The sequence below is a fragment of the Anabrus simplex genome, chromosome 14 (assembly GCF_040414725.1).
Source record: "Anabrus simplex isolate iqAnaSimp1 chromosome 14, ASM4041472v1, whole genome shotgun sequence".
Classification (NCBI taxonomy): Eukaryota; Metazoa; Arthropoda; class Insecta; order Orthoptera; family Tettigoniidae; genus Anabrus; species Anabrus simplex.
This window is the reverse complement of record NC_090278.1, coordinates 86394905-86416294: the sequence shown is the minus strand read 5'-3', so window position 1 is coordinate 86416294 and position 21390 is coordinate 86394905. Positions and strand designations below refer to the sequence as shown.

General features: G+C 38.2%; 1 protein-coding gene across 1 annotated transcript in view; it reads right to left on the bottom strand.

Annotated features, from left to right (window-relative positions):
- The window catches only part of LOC136885673 (uncharacterized), a 56824-nt gene that overhangs the window by 16774 nt on the left and 18660 nt on the right, over positions 1–21390 (bottom strand). The window contains exons 3-8 of the mRNA XM_067158370.2: positions 20465–20593; positions 13773–13978; positions 9711–9846; positions 8401–8502; positions 4889–4990; positions 1543–1683 (exon numbers count right to left, since the gene is read on the bottom strand). Coding sequence (XP_067014471.2) covers positions 1543–1683; positions 4889–4990; positions 8401–8502; positions 9711–9846; positions 13773–13919 — 628 coding nt within the window. The 5' untranslated portion in view covers positions 13920–13978; positions 20465–20593. The remainder of the gene's footprint in view (positions 1–1542; positions 1684–4888; positions 4991–8400; positions 8503–9710; positions 9847–13772; positions 13979–20464; positions 20594–21390) is intronic.

Here is a 21390-nt window from a genome sequence, read left to right as displayed (position 1 = left end):
GAACTGGAACAAAATGATGGAAAAGGAATGGTGGAAGGAGAGGAAGGTGGAGAAGTGCCTGGCAGGAGCTGGATTCAGACAGTAACGAATACAGGGAGCTGCCCGCTACACTATACTCTGTGGCCATCGCTTGAAGCCAGTGGCCACACACACACACTCCCCCTGGTTAGCAAAACATGGCATACGTTTTGGATATATACAAACTAAGATATTTTCTCAGGAGTAGGGAAAGTTCAAATCACTCAATTAAGTACAATCATTTTCAAAATAACATGGCAATTAACTGTAACAAAATTTTCTGGCAAACAGACCTATTAATGCTTTTTTACTGAGCTCTAAGGAAGCATTTCTCATGACCAGGCAGCCTTAAATCTACTCTCTCGCTTATTGACTATCGGTACTATAAACTGAGTATCTTAAAAACAGGAGATGCAAATCTTCACCAGATATCAGTAAAGATAAGGAGTAGGAGTAGGGCATCCCGCAATCTGAATGCTTTAGGGGAATGTGCAATAAATTACCAAACTGGGCATAGCAACATTGCTTACTACATATTTTTGAGTGGTGGTGGTGGTGATTATTGTTTTAATAGGACGTACAACCATTAAGTAAATCATCCTCTGACACAAGTGGAAACAATTCAGAACTCAGCTAAGGGCCCCTCGGACGCCAACCCACACTTACGCACCCTTAATCGCCTTCTACGACACGTGGTGGTGATTAATACTTTAAGAGAGACTACAACTAGGCAACCATCCTCTATTAACACTAATTAGAGAGAAATGAAGATATCGGCCAAAGAAAGACAAGGGCCACGAAGGGCGTGAAAGTGAAAAACTCCCTAGGACTCAAGTGCTCTAATTCTGTAGGTACGAAGGGAATGCTTCAGAAATAGTAGGTACTGCATTCTCCTTCAAAACAAATTTCTTCATGGACCGATCAAACAATTCCAGTTTGAAATGTGCTGAACATATTCTGGTGTAAGGAGAAGGTATCCAATTTTCTCTTCTAATGGCCTTAATCCACTCTGCTCTCCTTTCTTCATGAACAGGAAACCTCAGAAAAAACTGACAATAAACAACAAGTCTAACCTAAAAATTCTTACGGAAACTGGGCGGAGCTTCTGAGACTCCGAAATACTAGCACAATAAGAATGGAGGTAATATAATATACTGTACTATATATTACAAGGCATACTTAGAATCTTACCTGTGAAATGTTATTCCAGGAATATTTTTGGATTTCCAATTTGTGCAACCATATGCACAAGACATTGTTAAGAGCTACAACATCAACTAAATATTAGTATCTCTTTTATGTTTTACCGTGTCGTACAGTGTTTGCACCTGAAAATTCCCGCAATTACAATTTGCGTTCACCGTATTCACTTCAGTGAACTGTGACAGATTTGACTATCAAAAAATAGCATGCGTTCCCGCGCCTACTTACGACCACGCCCCCTATTTAGACCACTATCATTGGACTTCACTCTCGGAGCACCAAGGCATCTCCCTGGCTGGAAAGGAAGATGACAATACTTACCATCCATACACTGAGGGCCATAATATCCTGGAGCACATAAACATCCGACGTAAGGGTTACAGAGTTCCATCCCACGACAGCCGCTCCAGGTAGCAGAGCACAGCCCACTGCAATCTAATCCATACAAGTTCCTACCACATCCTGAAAGAAAGATAACAGGATAAGGTAGAGCACATACATACAGTAGAAGTCAGCTATAGTGGGTACGGCATATAATGAGAGCCCTATCACTGACGCATCTGTTATTACGAGCGATTAAGCGAGCACAATTTTTTCTGGTACCAATATTTATGCATCCCAGTGATTATGTTGCAAGCAATCGACCATCTTCGGTATCGTTTCCTCGCTATGTCCACTAGGGAGCTCTCTAGTAAACATTCTAAGGCGATGTTGGAGTCCATTAGTAATACCCATCGACTGCTGTTCCGTAAAGAAAATTAGAAATGAAAGAGGAGAACAGGTTTCCATAATAAATGTGTAAGTAAATTGTCCAATAGCAGTTGTTAGCTCATAAAAATGAAAGGCTGAATAAACGATCCCTTAATCTTAATGCTAAATACTGCAATTAAGTAAGAATGGGATACACCTCAAAATATGGCAGAGTATATCACTGATTTCAGAGGATAGTTTATATTTCCTTGCGTCTAGTTAAATTTCGGAAAGGCTATTCCTATGTAAATTTATAGCGAGGAGGTTATCATTTCTCTATACGCACTACAAAATGTTTTCATGGTTCATGTACAGTTAGGTTAGATGACGCCATTTGAAGAAGAAAACTAAAACGTTTGCCACAAAAGGCTCTGGGGTGTTACTATAACTTTTTCGGAATGAAATTAAACATACACGTTCATATAGTATCGGATTTTGAAAAATACCGGTAACAAACAAGTAATGATATAGATGTTGATTCCCATAGAGAATCTAAAATATTTGTCCCGAATGAGTAATTTATAATACCAATATAAATGCACTAGCCATGCATCTTGGTAGGTGTGCTAGGTACCAACTGATGAGCCTAACCTAGCACACAGAGGGCAAAACGCTGGCAACCAGGAATGAGTTAGCTGGAAAATTTATAATGTCCAATAACGATTTATATTGTATTATAAATTTACTCATTCGGGACAAATATTTCAGATTCCCTATGGGAATCAACATCTATATCATCTGATGGCCAAGCAGGCATCAATTTTTGGTAGTGAGACATAGTCTCTCATAGTGCATTGGCACTGCCGGTGGCTTCAAGTAGCCTACGCAGTGGCCTCCACGGTATGCACTAGCCATGCGTCTTGGTAGGTGTGCTGATGAGCCCAACCTAGCACACGGGGGTGAAACGCTGGCAACCAGGAATGAGTTAGCTGGAAAATTTATAATGTCCAATAACGGACCATTTATATTGGTATAACAAACAACTAAGCAGTAGTGTGGATATCATTCACAAAAACGCAAGTTTTGAACAAACTGATTGCCGTTTCATACCGATTTTAATGTGTATGGAGTTTTTCCCGACTTACAAAAAATTGGATATAACGACAATCCGCTATAGCGAGTACATTTTTCACCATTATGAATTCTTGCTATAATGGACTTCTACTGTACTGTACATACAATGTGTACATCTTCATTATAGACTGATATGCCTTTCAGCATACAGTCTGCAAGCCTCTCTGATTTTACTAAACTCTGCCACAATCCTTTATTTGTAACTAGCTCTGTGGCCTTCTTTAGTTGTTTACCTCTTATCTTCAAATCGTTAGAAACTGAGTCTAACCATCATCGCCTTGGTCTCCTTCTACTTCTCTTACCTTTCATAGCAGAGTCCATTATTTTCCTAAGTAACCTATCCTCCTCCATTTGCCTCACGTGACCCAACCACTGAAGCCGGTTTATGCGTATAGCTTCATCCACAGTGTTCATTCCTAACTTAGCCTTTACCTCCTCATTCCTGCCATTGTTCCCACCTCTTTGTACCAACAATCATTCCCACTACTTTCATGTCTGTTACTTCTTGTTTGTCCAACCCTTGTCCCGTTTCCCTACGGGGTCGGGTATGAGGTGAGATGAATTTGTCGTGGCGGTTTTTTATGACCGGATGCCCTTCCTGACGTCAACCTCATCAGAGGAGTTAATGGGAGATGAAATGAATGACGTGATATATGATAGTAGGGAGAGGGTGAAACCCGGTGCCGGCACATAGCCTACTCCTGTCGAATAGCACCAAGGGGTCTGCTCAAGGCTTAACGTCCCCATCCGACGGACGAATCACCATCAACAGCGTCATATGCCCTCACTCCATATGAGCACTGCGGAGAGGTTTGGAATTTAATCCAGGCTTTTGGCACGCAATCTAGTGATTAGAAATTGTATACCACCACCTCCCCTACCCTGCCGGCCAACATTCTGATGGTCTGTTACTTCTAACTTATGAATAAGATATCCTGAGTCCACCCAGCTTTCACTCCCATACAGCAAAGTTGATCTGAAACACACCGGTGTATAAGTAGTTTCGTACGGGAGCTGATTTCTTTCTTACAGAATACTCTTGATCGTAACCGAGAGCTCACTGCATTATCTTTGTTGCTCCTTAACTTAATCTCACTATTCAACCACCCTGGAAGAACACACTTCCTAAATACTTGAAATTATCTACCTGTTCCAGCTTTGTATCACCAACCTGAAATTCATTTCTCTTAGATTTCTTACCTACTGACATCCATTAGGAGAAAGTATGTACTTTAATGATGAACTTTTATTCTCCTTATTTAATATGCAGGATCCTTTTTTGGTTTTAGTGTTTTGTTTTCGACTTGGCTGGATATGGCTAGGCTCACTAGTGTAGCCTAAGCTCGTGAACTTTCACTCTGGAATCTCTCTCTTTGTAATTTGTATCTAACATATGAATTCAATCACTGATAAAGTATTTCTTTATGATTATATTTGCCTACAGTCTTTAACGGTAATGTAACCTTTATGTATCAGTATGAAAATATTGGTGTTGGATGTATTTTACCTGTAATAATAACATTTTTCACAATTACGGCTATATATGGGTACAGGTACTTTGTAATACTGGTATTCTATCCAAATCTAAATTATTCGGGTACTCAGTCTCTGGTAGAGTTGATAACGTTTTTTTCTATATTCTTTCAGTTGGTATATATCAATCCATCCATATTTTAGGAGTAACCATTACTTGGGATTGTTCATAAGGAGAGGTTTCACTGTAAATCTCGTAAATCTCTCTGAGTAGCCGCAAAGATATGCTCAAAGTTCACAACTTTTCACCAGCAAACTATTCAGAATAATACCGAGAATTTTTGGAATGTTGAAACATAATCTCAATTACCATGTTCGCAGGTAGTTCCAACAAAACCAGGAGGACACAAGCAGATGTTTCTTGTAGGCTCACATATCCCTCCATTTGCACATTTTGGGCAATGTACATCAGCTGCAACAGAATAAATGTGGCTTATATTAATTATAATTATTAAATTTCCTTTACATCAGGTATCAAACAATTCTAGAATAACAAAAAAAAAAAAAAAAGAGGCTGGAAACTATACAGTAATCAACAACTGGAAAATTATTTACAGTATATTAAAAAATATTTAATTATAATAGACATAAACAATAGGGATGGAAACGTGAATGAATGTCCCAAGGAGTTCAAGTACTTCTTGTAAGGAGACACATCTTACGAGCCTCTAAAAAAAAAAAAGTAAGCACACTTCTGATGTCATGGCTAATGAAAAGGATCTACTTGTTGTTTCTGCTAAATATGCCAAGGCGTTGCACAGAAGAATGTGGAGATTTCCTTTCCTGCCAAAAATAAAGCTGTCAGCAGATGACAATGGCAATGCAACAAAACCTCTCACTGTCAAGAGCAACAGTACCCATATAGGCTATGTTGACAAGAATTATAGTATAGTCAATAGTATAAACAATAAATTTAATGATCGGGCCCATATTGGTGGATATGACTTTTTTTTTTTTTTACAAAAACTTCAGTTTATTATCTGCCTAATCAATACAGTTTACTCTCAAACAGTACATAACAGTCATCCTCGGCTATTAATCATAAAATTAGAATTATGACATAGTGACGTCATAGATGAAGTGGGGGTGTAAAACCTCCTGAGTTAAGACTACAATACAAGCACATAAAATACACTAGTGTACATGTTAAAATTCACACATTAGACATTTGATAAATGGTCAAGTAGATTTGAATAAAAACTAGTTGTTCACAATATTAATGACACTTAAATGATTTCAAAACTGCACAGGTCGACGAAAAGGTGATGAAAGAAGTAATTGTCAATTAGTCCCATCACGGAATCATAGTAAAATACATATTACAAGAAAATATAACAGTATTGATGAAAATATAATTGATTGATTGTTGATGTGCCTGTCAACGTCGTATCTCTGAAGTAACAATTTTCTTGTTACAATAAAGTGAAGGATATCTCAGTGTTATGAATGTAAGTCTGTCTGTCCATAAGTGCGTTGATAAGAGAATATCCTTCAACGTTGCAGTGGTGCACCCAGCACAGCTGTCAGTGTCGACTACAGCTTTAATAAGTATGGTCAATAGTTATGATATTTCATGGAAGTGAACCAAGAAGCTATTTTCTACCTACTGAACATTGCTATTTTGAATGCCTTCTTCATTCACTCATCCTCTGGGGGCAAGATGTCTCATGAAGTCCATGAACTACTTATTAAAAATCTAATACCTGTAGCTATGATATGAACCCAGATCTACCATCCACTCATCATAGCAGACCAAATACAGAAGAGTCTCAATAATCCAAGGTAATTGGTGGGTGGAAGCAACCTCGGATTTGGAATAACTCGGACTACATGGAGCAACACAGGGAAAATTGTGAAACATGAAAAAAAATTGGCAACGACTAAAGCTAAGGTCCTGTATTGACATTTCTTACAGTGTTAAGGCATGGATTAAGGTTATTTTTTTAAACAAGTCTTTAATTGATTTCTGTTTCTGAATGTTGCATCGTTTCTCTGCAGAAAAATCACAGTATCGCTTGCAGAGCACGGTGCCGGTGGGAGTTGCCTCTCGTTGTTGTTCTACGTAGCATAGTGCTGCCTCCAACACAGTGAGACCCTCGCTATGAGACATATTTGGCGCCATCTATACAAAGACTTCATCACTATCTTCTGTTGGTTCATTCAACCTTTCAATGATTGGTGCGTCTATAAGTTCATCACACTTCATCCATTCTGTAACTTCAATTTCACTAGCATCTTTACATCCGGATATCTGTGAAATTAGATCTGACAAGTTTGGTATGTCATCATCATTGCTGTCATCGGAGTTACTGTCAGCAGACATAGCACTTCTTAAAATCTTCTTCCATAATTTTGTGAGTGTCTCTGGCTTTACTTTGTCTCATGATTCTGTTAACCAATACACTACATTCCTCATGGTTGTCTGTTTGAGGAAGTTCATGATGTTTTCCTCACGTTCTGTTGCTTCCAGGAGTGAATTTACAGGCAGTGCTGATACTTTTTTAAAAATAGATATTCTAAAACCCCTGATCCATAGGTTGTATCAAACTTGTTCTGTTAGGGGGCAAAGATGAAGTATGAATTCCATTACATACTAGTTCCTGTTCATCAGGATGTAAACCTGAGTTCTCCAGCAATAAAACTGCTTTAATAGGCAGACCCTTCTTTCGCAAAAACATTTTAGTTTCAGGCACAACAACAAACATGCACGTGCATCTCAGTAGAAGGAAGAGGCAGTACGATGACATGGCGGGAATAAGCAAGAAAATGAAATACTGTAGAAACTCATTTTAAACTTGTGAAAAGAAAAATTCAAATAATGCTCGGATTTAAGAGACTCTACTGTACAAGTGCTAATGTCCCTTTTAGTTATTTGAATGATGTGTTTGTGGCTTGTGAAGTGTCATATAATAAGAACAAAATGACTTATTACTTCCTTGTACCCTCTTCACCTATGCAAATGAAAACGACTCAGCATTATCTGTGTATGTCATTGTGACAGATGATTTGTTTTCTGTCACTGACCTTGGAACATACATTTCCATATTACGTACTAAACTTGCTTCATATCTAATGGCTGACTCAGGGAAGCTTTAATGTCATTTCAATTGCCTTCTTACAGTCATACTGTCCATAAACCAAATTCCAGAGTAAATAAATTGTAAGCTGTAACAGCATTTATAATCCCTTCTAACCATTGTTATGTAAATCAGATACTATCCACGGACTCCCCATTCCTTATAGAATAACTCAGTTTTTATTAAAAGTTTTCATCCAAAATCTTTTGTTTCTACAGGAATTGTAATAAAAGGGTGCAGATTATAATGATGCTAGGGATGGAAATTCCACCTGGCTGAGAGCGATGAGCATGTTGATACCCCATCATGCAGTGTGTAGTTAAGTAGGATATAGGTTAACTAAGGAGATCCAATATATGGTACAGTACTACATGAAAATATGTTATTCATCTATTATGGAACATTAACAAAAACTAAAAATTAAAAAATGGGATCCTTCTAAAATAATTTGAGTTCTGTGCCTTGATAGAGAAACTTTTACAACGCTTTGTGATTTGCACATGGGCACAGAAAGTGCAGCATTATTCACTCTGACAGAGAGGTGGTGAAATTTTCAGGGTTTCGACTGCCATCCTTGAAAGCTTCAAGCGAGAAGGATTTGCATCTCTTGCTTTAACTGTATCACAGTAAAAGAAAACAGGGAGACAGAGAGTAAAGTTTACATTTTACTCTGTGTTAATGGAGAAATTACAAAAATTAAACTGCATTCGTACATTAGAGATTAAGAAAAAACAGAAATACTTACACTCTGAAGCAGTAGATGCTACAAATTGATTGATGGCCACATTACAAACGAAGCGCTCTGACTGGTTTTCTGCTACATGCATAACCGCACTTTCTTCTGTGACTGTAAAGTAAATGTACAGTAGTAGACATTAGAACCTTGTACGACATATAAAAAGACTAATTAAATTACAGGCACTAATATTTTATCCCCTTCAACATTTCTTATCTTTGTTCTCACAACTTTGTGTAATTCTAAATTGCATGGCAAAGTTTTTTGAAGCATATGTACAGGTGTTGGTGGTGGTAATTATTGTTTTAAATGAAGCACAACTCCAAATTATGAATTTCATATTCATAATGTTCCATACTGACAATATATAACATACAAAATTCCCTTGAAGAAAAGGAAAAGATTGTCCACATTAGTCAATATAATTCTTATATTAAACCACTTTAGAAAAAAAAAAACTTTACTCGATTTGCTGCCATCAAATAAACTTAGTTTACTTGGAACATTTAATACGGCCCCTATCAGTGAGAAATTGGAGGAGAGGTAGTTGCGCTGGTTCATACACATACAACGTTGACGTGAAGATCATCCCGTTAAGAGAGCTCTTGCATTCAGAGAACCAAGGAGAGGATGCAGGCGTCCAAGGGCAACATGGTGGCGTACAGCCGAAAAGGGCTTGAATAGAAACGGCATTCCAGTGGTGGAGACATCCAACCGCAGGGATCAGAATATTATTATATTATTGCAATTTGCTTTACGTCGCACCGACACGTATAGGTCTTATGGCGACGATGGGATAGGAAAGGCCTAGGAGTGGGGGAGGAAGCAGCCGTGGCCTTAAATTAAGGTACAGCCCCAGCATTTGCCTGATGTAAAAATGGGAAACCATGGAAAACCATCTTCAGAGCTGCCGACAGTGGGATTTGAACAAACTATCTCTCAAATACTGGATACTGGCTATACTTCAGTGACTGCAGCTAGCGAGCTCAGTCACGGGAAAATTTTAACAAATGCTGCAGATGAAACTAACAGATTTTATAGAAAGACTCAAAATCCAGCCGAGAAAAGGTTAGTGTGCCAGAAGACTGCAATACAGTCATCATATATAAATACCACACCACTGACCTGAGTCAGGATCAAAACCACTATCTTAAGAAGCAAGGAAAACTATCAACTTCACCATAGAGGATCAGCTGAACGTATAAAGACATAGAATTCCTCCAAGCTTCCTGTCTGACTTCTTATCATAGCATTTTGCAAGTGAGTTCCATTTCATATTTCCTGAGAAGAAACATCTAGCATACCAGTGCAATACTTACTGTCAGGATTACATCCTCTAAGTCCAAAGAGGGCTATGATGTCAGCAGGATCCTCTTTGTAACCTTGAATGATAAACTGAACATCTGAAGAAAACTCAAGCTCCAGATTCATCTGTCTAGAGAGCCAAAATGTATCCTGTAAAGAAACAAGACTTTATTAATCTTGGCCACTATATTGTAAATGGTTAATATTATAACTAATCAGATGAAATGGATATAAATTTAGATCATCCCATGCAGATGTTAACAAAGGCAAAACAGTAGGCTCCTTGAAGAATCTCTTAGTAATACATTTCATGACTTATTTCCTATGGTAACAGAGAAGAAATTTAGCCACAGGGCTTGCTATTAATTATTGTGTCAGACAACTCAGAATAGAGTTGAGAAAGGGACTACAGTAGTAACTACTGCCCAAACAGGAGCAAAACAGCCTATTAGTATTCAAGTATGAAAATTACTGCTTTCTTTTAATTTAAGCCTAAAGGGGCCTAATAAAATAATGATATGTACTCTACACACATATGCTTAGAAGGTAAGACACTGTTCTGCATCTATCTCCAATATATTAAGAGGAAACAACATTAATATGAGAAAGCACTGCAAGTAGTAGTAGTAGTAGCAGCAGCAGCAGTAGTAGTAGTAGTAGTAGTTTACAATTTTCTTAAATCCAGATTTCAAGAATGAGTGCTTGTATATGTTTCTATAGAGTGTTTCCTTGGTTATGTTTTTTAACGATACAGCAAGATAGATATTATTTTCAAGATTAACCTTTCATAAGACTTTTAGCGTTGTGTTTCATAGTGTTTTATAAACTTTATATTTTATTTTCAAGGCTGAAGGAGGTCCAATGGAGTCAAAACATGTACCTGTTACGTGATTTTACTTGAAAGTAAAGTATCCTTTAACCCTATGCAGGCGAAAGCGTTTTATATCTCTAGACAGACTGAAAATACGGCAAAATAAAACTCATCCAGGATTATCGAACACTAGCTCTAAACATGCATATGTCCATAATTTTAATTACTTAAGTTGAATATTGGACATATTACATCGCAGAGGTCCGTAGGATACTATAAATTTTTTTCGTGGCAGCATGTTAGCGCAGAAAAGGTATAAGAGTCATTCCACAAATAATTTATTACGCCAATCAATGTCCTTGTATCGGATAGCATTGGAGATGACCAGTCTTTGATTCTACACGGTGGATCTAGAAGTCCCAGTACCCCTGTAACTGTTTGATATCAAATGTTATTTACACTATGTTATTTATGCATGTTGGTAGTTATATTACTTTTTATTAATTGTTGGAATCAAGTGCTGTAATACATATTGTTGCAGTCGAGTGTTAGTGTGAGCGGTAAGAGTTACACTACTGAGGAGCAGTTAGTGGCAAGTGTGTAGGTGCATGAACGACAACACACAGAGGGCAGACAATAAGACAGATTAAGGGAGCATTCCAGGATAAAGATTTAATAAGGCTCCACCACGAAAAGCAATGCTTACCGATTGGGACAGACGTGCTTTTGTCTCGGGCAGTGTTAAAGACAGGCCGTGGAGTAGAAGGAAGAAGATACAGAAGGAAACGCATTGAAGTCTGTGCTTCGATAGAACAATCTCCCGTGAAGTCAACACACAAACATGCTATTACTTCTTGACACAAACATGCTTCAAAACTCAATATACCGAGGACAACAATGTGAGATTACATTAAAAAAGACCTTAAGTTCAGACCTTTTCGACCAACGTTCGTAAACGAGTTATCGGATAGAGACCGGAATGAGTGCGTTTTTGCATGCCGTGCTTTGTTAACTAAATTCTCAAATGCAGTGAACCGTGCCAAGGTTATGTTTTTAGATTAATGTGCTATTCATCGCAGGTCACATACCAGAAATGTTGTCGTGTGGGCCAAATAGAATCGTCATTACAGAGTTGAGTTAGAAAGGAACCCACCTCACGTAATGATATGGGCAGCGATGACATCACAACATCTGCTTGGACTGTACTTTTTGAAAGGACTGTGAATGGCGCAAATTATTTACACATGTTACAAACATGGTTAATACCCGAGCTTGAGAAAAGTAGCCTCACAGAAAGCATATGGTCGCAGCAAGACCACACTATGCCCTTGCAGTGCGCGAGTTCCTAAAGGAACATTTCGCAGAATGGTGGATAGGTTGTGGTTCACTAAAAACACCAGCTCCCTTGAAATGGCCACCAAGAAGTCCTGACCTCACCACACCTGACAACTCGTTATGGGGAGTCATTAAGGTGAATGCACCTGCATGTCGTTATGTTACAAATGAAGAAGGCGCAATAATGTTGAGGATGCATTTCACATTATAACACTGGACATGCTCAGAAATATGTCAAGAAGAACATAGAGGCATATAGAACTGTGTTTGCAGCATGATGGGGAACATACAGATATATTGGACACTTAATACGCAACATAACCTAAATAACATGTGATACTAAACAGTTAAAGGGATACAGGGACTTCTCGCCCATCCAGTACATTTTCTAGTGGAGATGTTGCCTGTTGTTTCTATTTGTTTCCCTGAAGTACTGTTTCCTGGTGAATTATGTCAAAATTTTGATATTAAAAAATAGTGAAAAGTACTCTGCAGGCTTGTTTGCCGTGTCAAAATGTGAATGTTAAAATGATCCTCAATTAATATTATATATCAGAATGTTACTTGAAAGCCCTGGGTTCAAGTTAGTCACGTCAGTCCTTTCGTCAGTGTTTTGTTCTCATGGGCACCTAAGTTGCTCTTTCACTGAGAAGACTCACTAATTGAATTTCCATCTTCGGACTCTTCAAATGAAAAATCACTTTCGTCTACATCCGTAGAGTCCAAAATTGAAGCAATCTTGCTCAATGGCTCTCTTCTTACTAACCATGTCACAAAATAGCTATAATCACAAAAAGAGGGTCTCAAAACTCACAACGCATGCTTGACTGAACACAATAACCTCTCACAGCTTGTAAAAAGCTAACGGAAAGATACCGCAACTCTATTCGAGGATTCCCTTTTCAGCCAGACCTATAAGTGTCGTTTTCTTTTATTACTACATCTACCAGTGACGCTGGATCTCTGACCATTTGTTGTTGTTGGGTATTCAGACCGAAGGCTGGTTTGATCCTCTGCAGCTCTGCCAACAGCTGTCATAAATTGCCTAGGCATCGCTGAAGAGGCGTACTAGGGAAATGAGGAGCGAGGTAGTTTCCCGTTGCTTTCCTCACCGAGCCAGCCGCTGCTATTACATATCAGTCTGCCAAGCCCACTGAAATGCATGCACCAACTGACCCTATGAGCGATATTTTCACACCATTCATAACAGGGACTGGCTGCATAAGGAATGGTATTACTAGCATCACTCATACCTCAGTCACTTTCATATTGTCAAAGCCAAGGATGAGACTGAGACAGGTCAATGAAAGTAACAAATTTGATGTAGCCCATACCAGAAGACATAGTGCACTGTAAACACTACATCTTGCCAGCAAAGGCATTCTGACCATTTAATATATTAAATTCTGCTCATGGGCAACCTGTTATGGGATTTAATGTATTCAATTCCAATCTCTAAGAGTTAAGACACATTTTATTGTATTGACCAAGGTGGACTAATTAGTATATTTTTCTTTACTGTACAGTCAACACGGAACAACCCAAATATGAGATTTTTAAATTGCAACCAAATACTGCTGGGGTCAAAAGAGAACAAGAGTTGGCCAAGGGAGACCAGACAGGAATTATGAAAGTGAGGAGCCTGGCACAATAAGTGGAAAGAATGTCACAGTCAGCTAGGGGAACTGTGGTCACCAACCCATGCTCTCAAGTTCAGGGCACTTGGCCCTGCTTTAAGTCACGTCTTACGACAAGCAGGGGATACGACGAATGAATTCTACCCCCACCCACAGGGAGATTCACAAGCTGACATCCCTGGGTTTCTCGTCCATTAGTTGAATCTCACAACAGGCAGAGAATGTCGTGAACATTTTTTAGTCTTCACCATATAGGGGGATTAATTCCAACAGAATGTAAAGAAGAATCTCACCTTCTCTGCACCAAATGTGCTATTGGGCTGCAGCACATCCACCAATTCTTGAATACTGGAGTCGATTTTTGCATAAACATGAATTGAGCTGTGTCTTGTACTGTAAAAACTGTAGAAAAGAAAGAGGCACACGGATTTTGGCTGCATTTTGAATGGCTGACTGAGAATCCAACCTCCCGATTCCTCAAGGATCCAAATCTTGGGCACTGAAATGTAGAAAACAGAACATAAGTGCACTGCATAATTACAAAAATCATTCTTTTAGATTATGTTTATTTTATAACGATTAAAGCTATTTAGGGTTTTTCAACTGCGAAGTAACTAGCGTTGTCACTGCACTGTCCGTCAAAAGAGCCTTGCAGTGGTATCTCAACAGTGTGTGTACTAGCACAGTGGAAAGTTCTGATGAGCCCACTGCCACAATGGGGTGAAACAACTGTTATTTCACGAGTGAAAAATCCTAAAGAGCTTAAATGTTAATAACAATGGTGTGTGGCCTCCAGAGGCGCCTCGTGTAGAAGTTTCGAGCTTATACCTTATAGACAACCTACACGTCCGTGAGTGGTTACTACTACTACTGCTGCTGCTGCTGCTACTACGGAAAATTTAGGCTGCGATTTGGTAATGACTAGCGGCTGTCTGTGCGAACACTACACTTCATTAAACATTGTTCTGAATCTGGGTGTTTGAAATTCTGATTTCTCAACAAGCTAGCTGGAACTATCTAGATCTCGCAGTCTACCTTACGAGCAAGTCAGAAAAAACTTCTGCTAGTGAAACCATTCTTAAAACTACTAGTACATCTGAAACAGACAAAATATTTAAACAGAAAGAAGAAGAATTAGAACATGCACAAATAAACAGTATCAAGTTAAGGGACAATGGAGAATAGCATCAAATAAAACAGTTTATAAGGAAATTGAACCGGTATTGAGCACGATTAGGATAAACTGTATATCATTCTTTGGACATCTTATCAGAACACCTGATACCAGTAATTGAAAAATGATGGAATAGCAAGATCAAGATTAAATGGATCACGGAAATTAAGGAGGATATTAAAGAACTATAAATAACAATAGACGATCTCAAAAACAAAACAGAAAAAATTAAGATACTTCAAGACACACACACACACACCAGGCTACACACCAAGATCAATAAAAGGTTTAATGGGAGGGTATTTTCAACAGAACAAAGGAAGGCAGCATCTCTCAGAATGAAAAAATAATGGGCTCATAGGAAATCGAGAAATTTTTTGTATAATTGACTAGAGTGGTCCAATATAGATCATAAAATGTAAAATAAAATAAAATAAAAATTCTTCTTTTCTTTCTTCGTTTTGGCCTGCTGTGGACCATGTTATTTCAACCGTTTGCATCATTGAGCTTTAATTCTTCCCCAGTACTCACGCATTCTCGTTCTGCAAGCCTCCTTTCTTTCATCAGTCCACTTCTTGCCTGTTTTCAACTCTGGCCTTTCTTGGAACCTCTTGTATCCCTGGAGCTTTTTCTGGAGAGGAGCACGTTTCTGGATGTCTTCGAGTGTGATTCCTATTTCCTGAAGGTCTTTTTCAACTTCGATAAACCAGGGTCCCTTGGTTTTCTTGTTAAGAAAGTAGGAAAAGATCCTATTAGTCTGTCTCTGTGTGCTCATGCGTGCTATATGGCCATAAAAATTAATCCTCCTTTTCCGAATCGTGTCCGTTATCCTCTCCATATGCTGGTACAGATCGCTGTTGTGTCGTCTCCTGTACTCACCATTTTCTTTGATTGGTCCAAGAATCTTTCTCAGGATTTTTCTTTCTTTAGCTTCTAGCTTTTCCATCAGACCTTTTCTGTTCAATGCAAGGCATTCTGCTGCATACAGTTATTATTATTATTATTATTTTATTTTTTTCTTCTAGTAGCTTTACGTCGCACCGACACAGATAGGTCTTATGGCAACGATGGGACAGGGAAGGGCTAGGAGTGGGAAGGAAGCGGCCGTGGCCTTAATTAAGGTACAGCCCCAGCATTTGCCTGGTGTGAAAATGGGAAACCACGGAAAACCATTTTCAGGGCTGCCGACAGTGGGGTTCAAACCTACTATCTCCCGAATACTGGATACTGGCCACACTTTAGCGACTGCAGCTATCGAGCTCGGTAATTATTATTATTATTATTATTATTATTATTATTATTATTATTATTATTATTATTATTATTATTATTATTATTATTATTATTATTATTATTATTATTATTATTATTATTATAGTTGTTGTTGTTGTTGTTATTGTTATTATTATTATTATTATTATTATTATTATTATTATTATTATTATTATTATTATTATTATTATTATTATTATTATTATTATTATTATTATTATTATTATTATTATTATTATTATTATTATTATTATTACTTTAAGAGGAAGAACAACTGGACAATCATCCTCTATTAGCATTAATCAGAGGGAAAATATGGAAGGGATCCGACACTTCTAAAAATGAAGGTTTCAGCCAAAGAAAGACGAGGGCCATAAAGGTAAAAAGGAAAGACTCCCAGGGCCTTGAATGCTCTAATACCGTCAGGGTCAGAAAAGAACATGAGTTGACCAAGGGAGGTCGAAACTGATAGATGAAAAGGAGGAGCCTGACACAAGTAAGTGGAAGCAACGACAAGACTCAGCTAAGGGCCCTTAGTTCAAAGCCCTTGGGAGCCCTTTGTCTCGCCTCTTACAACAGGCAGGAAATATCATGGGTGTTATTCAGCTGCCCCCACCCACAGAGGGGTGAGTGTGTAAGTGGAGTTTGAGTTAAAAATGAAGATTAAAACTGTCAACAGGCGGATTTTCTCTTTCAAATTTTATTGAAAAAAAAAAAAATTCAAAACATGGTATTTCAGGTCAGGGAGTACAAATATCTAATAATTGCCAACGAATTTTTCAATACATGGTCTGCTATGGTCTGGATAATGGTGTCCGGAGTTTTGTTTATTCTTAGAAAGTTCAGCGTTTCCTTGGAAATTGTCACTCTAGTGCCAATCATAAGCCCAATGACTTCCCATTTTGTAATCTCATACTTCTTTCCAAGATCCTCATTGCTTAAAGATGACAAACAAAGATTCTTTGAATATTATAGGATTGAATATTATTTAATTGTGCTCTAGAAATGGTAATGAGGGAATGGTTTAGGAAATGCTCCCCCAAAATAAAGATTGGCCAAAAAATCAAAACAAGTTGCCTGGGTTTTGCTGATGATTTAGCATTGCTAGCAGTGGACATAAAAGAAGCAAAAACCCAGATATCAGAACTTCAAAACATTGCAAATAAAATTGGCCTCAAAATATCATTTGAAAAAACAGAAATTATGCCCCAAAAACCAACACACCTAAAAGAAGTTACCATAAATGGTAATAAAATCAAAATAGTAACTCAATTTAAAGATCTTGGAGAAGTAATAACACATAACCTAAATGAAAAAATCTCAATCCAAATAAGAACAAACAGATTAACTAAAGCACAAAAATTAACACGGGATATCTACAAAAAGAAATGTCTATCAATAAATACAAAAATAAAACACTACAACACAGTTATAAAACTGGAAGCTACATATGCAGCAGAAACACTTTTTTACCTGAATAAACAATCAAAGACTGACAGACTTCAGAAAATTGAAAGGAGGATTGGAAGAACCTGCATCAACAAAAAATAACAGAAAGATGGGCCGTGGTGGTTAATACCTAACAAAGTCGTGTACAAAGAGCTAGAACCCATTACAGACACTATGCGTAAGAGGAGACTAGGATTCTTTGGACGTATCATGAGGATGCAGGATTCTAGACTTCTGAAACAACTAGTACAACACAATTTCGTCTCAAAAAATACCACAACAGGATGTAAATAGATCAGAGAAGTAAGAGAGGATCTGAAGGAAATGGGCCTTACAACAGAAGACACCACAAATAAGATAAAATTGAACACAAAACTCAAGAATACAAACCTCTGCTTTACCCTTACACAAAACAAACCAACAACACGCATATTTTCAACTGAGGAAAGGGCACGAAGATTGGAGCGTCTGAAGAAGTACTGGGAGGACCGCAAAGCCCGAACGATCCCTTCAAAGAGACCTGAACGACGGACTGACTAAAGTGATCCTATGTGGTCATAAAAGCAGGAGAAGAAGAAGAAAGAAGAAGAAGAAGAAAAGAAGAAGAAGAAGAATGAAGTCAGATACATTTTTCTATATCTTAAATAAGACATTATGCATTTTGCTAACTAACATTTCACAATCCATGATTGCCTCTCTGCCAATAAGACCTCAAATGGCATCAGCAAACCAGTTCAGACCATTTGACTTGTTCGTAAGGTAAAAAGCTCCAACTAGCTTACTGAAAAATCAGAATTTCAAACACACAGGACAGTGTTTAATGAAATGTAGTGCTTGCTGTTGCTAGCTTGGACAGGTAGCCACTAGTTGTTCCCAAATCACAGGCCAAATTTGACAGAGTCTACTGGCTACCTACACTGTGTGGTATCCTCCACCACATCGCAGAAGCCAAATGCTCTAGTTCAAGAGTACAGAGAGATATCATCCAGTCCCCAGTTGACAGTCCCATTGATATTTCCCACTAGAAAAATCTTGAAACCTAGACTAACTTTAAGAAAACACCCGAAATCTGCAAAATTTGTCCAGTCAGTAAATATCTTCAACATAGAACAAAAGTGGGAAGAAGAGCGGTCCAGCAAGCCACCTCTACAATTGCATCCCATCAAACGGCAAAATGCAGCAGATCCAGGTTTGATGTGCCCCACCCATTATGAGTCAGCCTAAACAGATTATGTCTGTATTTTCCGGGCTTGTAGGCTGTGGTCCAGGAGCATATGTCCCAAAATTTCATTAAAGACTGCATTTGGCATTTTCAATCATGTAAAAAACTCATCTAACAAGTTAAAAATTCCATCTTTTCACCAATTTAATAAACTTTGATTATTCTTACATTAAAAGAACACTGATCTATTTGAAATGGTAAATGTTTTGTTTTCTTTTGAAAATATCTTCAGCCATGTTCATAGTTCAATAGTAAAATACATACAAAGTACAGGTTACATAGATAGGCCCTACATACAATTAACAACACATTGTTAAGAACATTTTGTCCTAATCATGGAAAAGACTTTTAAAAACTAAGAGTCTTTGAGTCTTGGAGCACGTAACATATCTTGTTCTTAAAGGCACGTTAGACATGAAATCCACATGATCTTTTGTCTTAAAATTTATCTTAATAACCTTCTGAAGAATAAAGAATTACAACTATATACAATTATTCAGACAAAGAGTCATTGAGCAGGTCACTTGCTGTGAGTGGAAATGGAAAATGTCTTTAATTCGGACGAAATGGACCAACTGTTTTTGAATTAAAAGAGCAACTCCATGTGCAGTTGTATATAAATCTGGAAAAGGGATAGTATAACTAAGTATCCAAAAACAGTGAGACGAACTAATTGTTATATAAGGTGAACAATTAAGATTACTCACCCCGTGTCACCTCCCACAGCTGACTCACACCTGATTACCTGCTGCACTCGCAGCTGCCTTCCTTCTAGAATTATATCTGTGTGTGCCAGCAGGGCCTCCTTGCATGGTAGAAGGAGGAGAAGCAACGGACAAAGAAGGGAGCGGTGGGGAATTGTTCTGTTTAAGGGGGGGGGGAGAAAATTCTTCCTTCCATAAAATATTTTCCTATTAACATCAAGTAAATTTAATGAAGGAGGAATTGATTTTTAAAAAAGAGATTCTTATTATCTGAATGGTCATTCAGATTAAGTATGTTATTATAAAACTGATCAAGAAAGATGTGCAGGTTCTGTGTTGTGTTCAAGAGGTATTCTTTCTTCATTCTCTTTATGACTTTCAAATCTTGTTCTATGGAAGTAAATGTATGTCCTATGTCTACCGTGTGGGTACTCATGGTGGAGAATTTCCAATGTTTGTTGTCATTTACCTGCTCCATGTATCTAGTTGCGAACACTGCTAAAGATGTTTTCAAAACAAAACACGTACCGTTTTTAAACAGATTAATGTTCTTTTAATGTAAGAATAATCAAGAATTATTAAAGTGGGGAAAAAGCAGAATTTTTTAACCACAGACCAATATGAAGTTTATACCATGTAATTTTCAAGAGTTCCAACTGACTTCGGTGGCTGCAAAGCTCACAGTGGAATGGAGTGTTGTTGCAATTCCACCTCATCATATAGTGCAGGCAGTGGTCCGCCATAGTGGCGGGGGGGGGGGGTCGTTGATTGGTTGTTCTTCAGCCAATGATTGAAGCACTATTGAGTCCGATGTTGGTCAACCTGCCTTGGCAGAGACAGGTAATTGATCTCCCATTGCTTTTTCTGCCCTACCATGGCTACCAAGTCCTCCAAGATTGAAAGCTTTCAGGACTCGAAACCAGGCTTTGTTGACCTGTTCAGATTCTTCCTAACGGTTAAAGATGTTGGTGTGCTTCAGGATTTTAATGGCTTCTCTTTGTAGCTGGGCATGATAAGACACAGTAGTTGACTGTACTTTGGTGTAGCTGTAATGTATGTCATGATCTGCTAAGCAGCGAGTGCTCGGCAACCTTTCTGCTTGTCTAACATTCTGTGGTTTGCCACAGAAAAATGATCAAAGGAAAGAATAATCTGCTAACTCACATGGTTGAGGTGATGGAGGAATGTGGATCCTGTCACCATCAGTAGCAACCCTCCATCCAGATGCTTCCCACTGACAGGTCTTCTTAGGGTCCACTGAGCAAGATGGAACATCAGAAACAGTTTCAGGATCTGAAATGAAAGTAGAAAAGTTTTATAAACGAGGACCATTTGCCAATAAAATAAGAACTACTTCATATTCTTGGATAATTCCCGTTTTATTTTATTCTACTGAATCATCAGTACGAAAACATTTGCCACCAAACAAGTTCTTCGAACGCAGAAAGAGATGGTAGTCACTAGCCGCAAGGTCAGGCCTGTAGGGAACTGCTGTCAGCCAAAAGACTGCATGAGCATTTGAGTTTGAACAGAGCCTATTGACTATCACTTCTTCCTGCATCTGAAGAAGTTCCTCAGTGGAAAGCATTTTCACACTGACGGCAAAGTGAAAACGAGGATTCACAAATGGATTTCCTTCCAGGCAGCAGAATTCTACGATGTGGGCCTATAAAAATGTGTTCCACCCTGTGATAAATGTTTCATTAAGCATAAAGTTATATGGAAAAGTAGATAACAGAATGCAGAAATACATTTAAAAAAAGGTATTAACCAAGAATATGTAGTGGTTTTTATTTTATTGAGAACTGAGAAAAGTGGTTTGAGTCACATGGCTGTGAACTTGCATTCAGACAATGTTGGTTGAAACCCCATTGTCAGCAGTCCTGAAGATGGTTTTCTATAGTTTCCGTTTATCACACCAAGAAGATGTCCGCCTCCATAAAATAACGATTAGTGCTATTAGCTGCCATCCTCAAATACCCAGGTTTGATTCCCGGTACTGCCACCGATTTAAGAATGGAAGGAGGGCTGGTAAGTAGTTAAAATTGCACATGCTGCCTTTCTCTCAAATGTGTCTCTTCCTGTTTCTT